Genomic DNA, 8,097 nt, shown 5'->3' on the forward strand with positions numbered 1-8,097 from the left:
CCACACCTCCAGATGGTGCCACTCCCTGGTCCAAGAATACACAAACCATTACAGCTGGGATGAAACAGGCACAGAAAAATGTGACTAAATATGTTTTGTTATTGAGAAGGAATCCAGCACACCCTATTGTCTTCATTTAATGGTAGAAAAAGAATTTCATAGATATTATTTTACATTAGGTCGGGTGACACTACTACTAGGAACCTTTAGGTTTATCTGGGAAGCCCATTCTCATGACTCTGACACACTCAAGGATTTTCTTCTCTCAGAATGTCCCAGCAGCAGCTCTAAGATAAGACATGTTATCTTCCATTGCCTTTTTGAAGCTGACATAATGATTCTAAGTGCCCTGTTTACTACTATGGATGTGTAGGATGTTAGACAACAATGTTAAACATTTTCCCTCTTACATCATGAGGCCTAGGAAACAGGAGCCTTCTCAGGTTCTAAGAGTAATGCCATCATGATATAACTGGCTTCTGGCTTAAGCAAGGACTGTGTAACAGACTTCTGGGGAGAGTTAGGGATGGTCAGTATTGACTGCATAGGATGTGAAACTGAAAGCCCATTCCCAGTAAAGAGCCTGTCTAGATGGTGTACTACAGGTGAACACATTTTCCTCTTAAAAACCTTTGGTTTGCATTCTCTCCTGTTAGAACTGCTTGTAGATACATGCACATTCCCAATGCACCTTCTATATATGTGCCCTGAAATATTGTTCTGACCTCTTCTTCACTTTCCTAGCAAATAAATTACTTAAAATTCTTTTCATAAAGAGATAATCAGCTAAAGAGCTTTCTTAAGGTGGCAAAACTAGAAGGCAAATTAGTTTTATGATTTCAAAGAATTAGCTGACTATTCATTTATTATAATGTTTTCAGACTACTTAAAACTCTCAAAGGAAAAATAATGGTCCAGTACAGTGCTGTAAGGCTTCCTTTATGGATACAGTAAGCTATTTAATCTTGACATACTCAATTGTTTTTGATTACCTGCCATTGATATCCATCATTGAAACAGTAGTTGTGATTAATAGCATTTTGCCCACTAACAAAAAGCATTTATAATGTATACCTGGAAAATATTCTAAAATGGAGAGTAACATTAAAGTTTAAAAACTTGGCCACTGAAAAAAATCAATATCTGTTGGGAAAGAGAGCCGTAAAGCTGCTTTCAGAGAGATGTGTATGTTCACAGTATGGAAAATTCAATTCAATAGGTAATGTAAATATTTTATTAGCAAAATCCCCACCCATCTCTTCTCCCATTCATTTTCTACCATTAAACCACAAGTTATAGATGGTTGTATCAGCAGTGCAGAGAGGGTAGACTCAGAAAAGCAGCAGTATCCCAAACTAGATTCTGTTTTAATATTTAATGGTGCCACATTCTCTCCCCTGGTATTGAGACCTATAAGATTAAAGCAAAACTGACAAGACAGGAGATGTGCCAGTGCATTTGGAAGCATTCTTGCAAAAGGTTTTCAACCCAGAAAAGTTTTCATATGAATCTATATGGAAAGGACTAAACTTGGTCCATTGCACAGCTGATAGCATGGCAGTGAGCATAGCTGTGGCCCTGTGTCACATACATGGGGCCCTGTGTTCAATCTCCAGGACCTCAAAACAAGAATAACAAAATATACCAATGCCAACAAACAGCAAACAACACTGTATATGCAGTCATTTAGCCAGTAATTAAATTAATTATGCAGATTATATGTTCATGGGCTAATGGACAAATGTCTGAATTTCAATATCCAGAAAGACATTGGGTTAAGCAAATGAGACATGACTTCTACCTTTTACAAGTGACAATTATGAAGGGTAAACTGTGGCCAGGTGCTTTAGATAGATTCTATGAGGTTGGTATTTTAAAAAATAATTTCTTCTTTACTATTTGCTGAAATGGATTATGAAAGAGTTCAAATACATTGCTCAAAGTCACATAAGCAGTAAGAGGCTGAGTTAGGCTTCTGATCCAACCTGTGATCTCTAAAGTTATGGTACCTACAATCTAGCAGGACAGAGAAGCATGGGTAATTGCTGGGAGTACAGGTGAGAGCCTCAGAGCAGCACTCTGGGAGACCGCTTCTGACTCTGTAGTAAGCACCGAGAAGGCAGCTGACCACCCAGCCAGTTCCTCGGTAACCCTGGGAAAGCCTTTCAGAAGATATTATGGGAGCCAGGCCTTGAAGGCAGATGAGGAAGGCATTTTAGTGACAAGAAAGTGTACAGCAGACTGAAGAAACAATCTTCAAAACTCAGTGGGTTGGGAAGGTTTCTCCAGTTCTTAACCTTTATTTTGACCTTCAGTGGGATTTTTATGTTGCTGTTCCTGTTTGTGATACAGGATCTCACTGTGTAGCTGGGAACTTGCTATAGACTAGGTTGGCCTTGAATTTATAGATAACTGCCTGTTTCTGCTTCCCAAGTATAGCTGTTAAGGACATGTTCCACCACACCTGGTAGTTTTATTTTTTTTTTAAATAATGATCCACTATATAGTTCGGGCTGATTGACCATAACTCATGAACTTCCTTCCTCCACCTCCTGCATTGATCCATGTATCTGGGCCTGGAAACAAGACTGGAGCTACAGGGAATGCAGAAAACACACAGGGCCAGCAGGGGTGGGGGTGGCCTTGTATCCGATGGGGTAGGCACTCTAGAAGAGATACAGCAGCAGAGAAACTCCGCTTATTTTATACGGCTGAACACTGAACGAAGAGGGAGGGTTATTATGTAAACCAAAACAAGGAGTCAGGTCTAGCTAATCTTGGTAGGGAGATCTACTTAGGAGAGAAGTCTCAGGCTGTAAACATCCAGGAGGAGGAATCAGTGAGCCACATGTTCTCGACACCCTGCCAAAGGACCAGGGGAAGGCTTTGCTATTCCCACGGGTCTGAGGCATTGAGGTCCTTGACATGTCTGCTCTCATATCAAATAATTTACTGGGAACTTCATCTGCTCCCTGAAACCTCCTAAATGGCAGGATTAAAGGGCATACTTCTATGCCCAGTTTAATGTTTCCTTGTACTGTCATAGACATATATCTATCATAAGGATACATCATAATCCTTGGCTGCCTCCTGTCCTTTCTTTGTAGTCCAGCATCTAATGCACTAAAGGTACTAAGTTGGCTTTCAATGAGTACATGGAATTTAAGAAATTAAAGGACAAAAGACATGGAAGCCTGTTCTTTGACTACTTATATCTGGTCTAAATTAGTTATGTCTTGTCTATAATATTACAGTTCTCTGTAAATAACATCATTCTTATTGTTTGAAAAAAACTGATAAAATTGGCTATTAAGTCTGTCTTTAATATTTATTTCTAACTCTTTCCCAAAATTAAGCACAATGAAAATTCCAAAAGTACCAAAGTAGATGAATGACCTGAAATCACTCCAGTTCAGGCTGACCTCAAGTAACAAGTCTTTTTCTGCCTTAGCCTCCCAACTGTTGGGATTATAAGGATGATTCATCATTCCTGGCTCAAAGGTGTGTGTGTGTGTGTGTGTGTGTGTGTGTGTGTGTGTGTGNAGAGAGAGAGAAAGAGAGAGAGAGAGAGACAGAGACAGAGACAGAGACAGAGAGAGACAGACAGACAGACAGACAGAGAGACAGAGAGAGACAGAGAGACAGAGAAAGAGACAGAGAGAGAGACAGAGAGACAGAGAAAGAGACAGAGAGACAGAGACAGAGAGAGACAGAGAGACAGAGACAGAGACAGAGAGACAGAGACAGAGAGAGAAAGAGATCTGAATTAAATCTATGGTTTTATGTATGCTAGGCAAGTAAGTTCTATCACTGAGCTACACTCCCGGCTCTAATGAGAATTAGGCTTAAAAATTCCTTATCAAAGGAACAGAAAGATGGCCCATTGAGTAAAGACACTTGCCCCAAAGCCTAATGACCTGTGTTTGATCCCAGGCACCTACATGGTAGAAGGAAAGAACCCACTCCCACAAGTTGTCTGTTCTCTAACTTACACACATACACCACAGCACACACAGGGACACCAATAAATGTGATTTTAAAAATGAAAAGATAATGCCTGTAGAAAGTGAGGAGATAGCTTAGTGGGTAAAAGCACTAGTCATGAAAGTCTGACAACCCCTTTGATCCTGGAGCTCACGTTAAAGGCAAAATGTAGTAGTACCCATCTGTAATCACAGCAAGAAGGAGGTAGAGACAGAATCTTCTGGAAGCTCACCAGCTGGCCTGAATAGCCAGCAGCAGAAAGAAGAAAGACTTTCAACAAGGTTAAAGCTGAGAACTAACTCCTAAAAATTGTCTCGTAACCTTGATATGCGTGCAGTAGGAGATGTGCCCACATTCACTCTCTCACATACAGATATTCTTTTTTAAAGCTTATGAGATTATTGTATAAATATATAGTATATAATATTCCTTTTTTGGGGGAGTGTTTGGTATAGGGTCTGGTACATCACCAATAGACTTCAAAGTGAATTGTTGTGGCCAGAAAAGTCATGTGAATTAATCTGTAACTTATGTAGAATTTCCAGTATGACCTTTAGAATTTGCCAATATGTTCAGTGATTAAACACATTAGGCCAAAATAGTCATTCTATCTCTGCCTTGATGGTCGAGGAACAGTTACTGGAATAGAGGTTATCTATGAACTAAGCAAAGTGTTGCTATTGATCATAGCATTAACTGCAGGGTTAGAAGCTCTGGTTGTATCATGTGGCTGTCAAAGAGAGACTTCTGGACACCCATGTGTTTACTCTCAGCTTTTAGTCAAAACAGGGCCAGATGACAGACACTTGGTTTTGATCTAATAAGACAACTTTACCATATTAAAAGTATTTTTGTTTGTAGACTATTGGGTATGTTTTGAAGCTTTTTTGAAAAGTGAGTCTGTTGATTTCTGTTTTTGATGTTCCTGTGAGCTTTGGCAGAGACAGAGAACAGCCAAAGTTTAATGGAATGTAGTTTTCTTTTCTTTTCTTTTCTTTTCTTTTCTTTTCTTTTCTTTTCTTTTCTTTTCTTTTCTTTTTTTCTTTCTCTTTTTCTCTTTCTTTTCCTTTCTTTCTTTCTTTCTTTCTTTCTTTCTTTCTTTCTTTCTTTCTTTCTTTCTTTCTTTCTTTCTTCTCACACTCCAGGGCCTTCCATGTGCTAGATAAGAGCTCCATCACTGAGCTATCTCCAGCCCTCTTTTAAACTTTATTAAAATTATAAAACAGTATCACCAAGTTTCCCAAGCAGGCATTGAACTCTACATCTCCACTTAGCCTTGAGTTTTTTGACATTTGTAACTTAAGTATCCTTGCTATGTGTTTTTTAATTTACATCTTTGTGTGTGCATGCATGCATGTCTGTGTGCCTGTGTATATGTGTGTGTGCATGAGAGAGAGAGAGAGAGACAGAGAGAGAGAGAGAGAGAGAGGGGGGGCACGATGTGCTAATATGTGCACCCTTTGCATGTAAAGGCCAGAAGAGAACATTGGTTGTCTTGCTTTGTCACTCTGCCTTCTTCCCTTGAAATAGCATATTTCTTTGAACCTGGAGCTAGGCTGGTATCCAGCAAGCCCCAGCCATCCCCCTGTCTCCATCCCCCACAGCACTGGAGTTTCAGTGGCATGCATCTATACCTTTTCTTTTTCTTTTCCTTTTCTTTTTCTTTTCCTTTTCCTTTTCCTTTTCCTTTTTCTTTTTTCTTTTCTTTTTCTTTTAAGAGTCCTGGAGATTATTTTAACACAGGTCCTGTCCTTGCATAGCAAGCACCCTTGATCATTGACTACTCTCTCAATACCTTGCCTTAACTTTTGATTCTGTTGCCTCTACTCTACTGGCTGGAAATAAAATCTGTGCTACTAGGCCTGACTTTTAAAAGGTGTGTGTGTGTGTGTGTGTGTGTGTGTGTGTGTGTGTGTGTTTGTATGTGTGTGTGTTTTGTGGTGTGTGTGTGTGTGTGTGTGTGTGTGTGTCCTTCATGCCCACAGAGGCTAGAAAAAAGTATTAGAACCTCTAAAACTAGAGTTACAGGCAGTAATGAGCCATTTTTTATGGGCACTGGGAACCAAACTTGAATCCTCTGAGAACAAGCACTCTTAAAAATTGAATCACCTCTCCAGCTCTAAGAATTTCTAACTGCTTAATTAAAATTCTAACAACAAAAAAAGCTCTTCAAAGCTTAGCTAGCAGAAGTAACACATTTTATTTACATGCATTTAAAAATAAAGTGTCCTCAACAAAAACAAACAATATTTATCAATGTTTTGTAGAAATGTAATAAAAACCAGAAGAGATGAAGCACTGGCTCACCTTTTGGAGATATTTTGCTTTCTCTTCAGATTCCTGAATCTTTTGGGCTTTAGCAAAGATAATTGCATCCTCTAGAGAAAATAAAGTCAAATTTAATCTGACATAACTTTGTCATAATTCTTACAGTTTTGACATAAAGTTGGATATGGGAGAATAGAGTAGGAAGGGACACAGATACATACTGTCTTAAAATTATAATGATTGGTAAATAACTGAAGACTGCATTAATTATTCATGATGTCAAGAACCCTCCCATCCCTTTGCAAGATGAGTAAATCATCAGTGGAGATAAGAAACAGTCTCTAAAGAGAAAGTGCCTGTGGGACCAGGGATGCTGGAAAGAAAGTGCCTGTGGGATTAGGGATGCTAGGGAGAAAGTGCCTGTGGGGTCAGGGATGCTGGAGAGAAAGTGCCTGTGGGACCAGGGATGCTGGATAGAAAATGCCTATAGAGTCAAAGTTATCTTCTGGGTGAGTGTGTGGGCTCTGAAGCAAGGTGTGGGATATGCAGCTTAATTATATCACAGCGTAAATGTATACTTCTAGGAATTCTAAGATAATCTGGGGAGTCTACCTATAAAAGGGCATTAAAACTTGGTACTTACTGCTGTGATCAAAGGGAAAGGGCTGGACAGAACTTTTCTCTAAGAAATACAAATGAAGAGGAGGTTATTGGAATAGCTGACATGAATAGTATTTTAATTTTCTATACCTATTAATATTGAATAAGAACACTTTAAACATCCTTGACCTGAAAGCTTGTCAGTCAGGGAACAGGGTTCCTAAATTAGACTCTGCCAACAACTTTATCTTGGGCTATTTAAGTTTGAACTCAATTTTATGTAAATGCTTTCCTAATCTAAGCACCATTTCCTTAGATTGACTCATCCTCTTTGCCAAATAAAAGCCATCATTTAAGGGACTCTTAGAATTTTTTTTTTTTTTTTTAAGATTTTCATTTATGTAGTACACTGTAGCTGTCTTCAGACACACCAGAAGAGAGCCACCATGTGGTTGCTGGGAATTGAACTCAGGACCTCTGGAAAAGCAGTCAGTGCTCTTAACTGCTGAGCCATTTCTCCAGCTCTAGAATGAATTTATATGTAACAATGAGATCCTTTACAGTGGAGAATTGCAGCAGTTTTAGAACTGTTTATGTATTTGCATATACCTTTACTGCTTGTTTCTGCTTGTTTGTACTTCTCAATTGATTGACAATTAGGCCGGGCAGTTTCCCCTTTCAGGAGGTAGCCTTGCTACTCACCACTCAGAACGACTTTAGAGTTCCGCGCCACCGGTAGCCTCTGACTACTGCCTCGGGTCAGCACCAGCTGAGATTCGGTAGTGGGGTACATGGACGCCCCGAGCCAAAACTGCTTAGCCAAGTTGGCATCCTGCTCAGAGCAGCCAGTAAACACCAGTAATCCAGGGGAGCAGATTTCCTGGGATTCCTTCCTGCCCCTAGGACAGCCTCTGGGCTCCGTTTCCATGGTGACTCAGGACGCTTTCCTTAGCTCTGGCGCCGCGCCCAGCCCCCACCGGAGAACCGTCTTGTTGGTAACTGCCACCACCGGAATGCCTGTGTTTCTTCTTCCTTAGGATCTGGGGTTCCTCGAGGGCTAGTGGCCCATCTGCAGCTGGCTTCTGTCGAGGTCACAATTTTCGGGGCCAGTCAAGCCTTAAAAGCCTCAACTTTGTGATGTGTACAGTCCTGGACTGTCTCTTAGATCCTCAGCCAGCGTCTCCTCCTCCCCCAGATAGCCCAATAATGTGAGCTTTAAAGAGCGCCTTCCTCTTTTGGACAAGA

General features: G+C 40.2%; 1 protein-coding gene across 1 annotated transcript in view; it reads right to left on the reverse strand.

The window, feature by feature from the left end:
* Positions 1-7,894, reverse strand: part of C10H11orf88 (chromosome 10 C11orf88 homolog) — a 24,405-nt gene extending 16,511 nt beyond the window's left edge. Inside the window, exons 1-3 of the mRNA XM_021208079.1 lie at positions 7,555-7,894; positions 6,896-6,934; positions 6,292-6,362 (exon numbers count right to left, since the gene is read on the reverse strand). Of these exons, the coding sequence (XP_021063738.1) occupies positions 6,292-6,362; positions 6,896-6,934; positions 7,555-7,780 (336 nt within the window). The 5' untranslated portion in view covers positions 7,781-7,894. The remainder of the gene's footprint in view (positions 1-6,291; positions 6,363-6,895; positions 6,935-7,554) is intronic.
* Between the last annotated feature and the right edge of the window lie 203 nt (positions 7,895-8,097).

Source organism: Mus pahari, chromosome 10 (assembly GCF_900095145.1).
Source record: "Mus pahari chromosome 10, PAHARI_EIJ_v1.1, whole genome shotgun sequence".
In the NCBI taxonomy this organism is placed as follows: domain Eukaryota; kingdom Metazoa; phylum Chordata; class Mammalia; order Rodentia; family Muridae; genus Mus; species Mus pahari.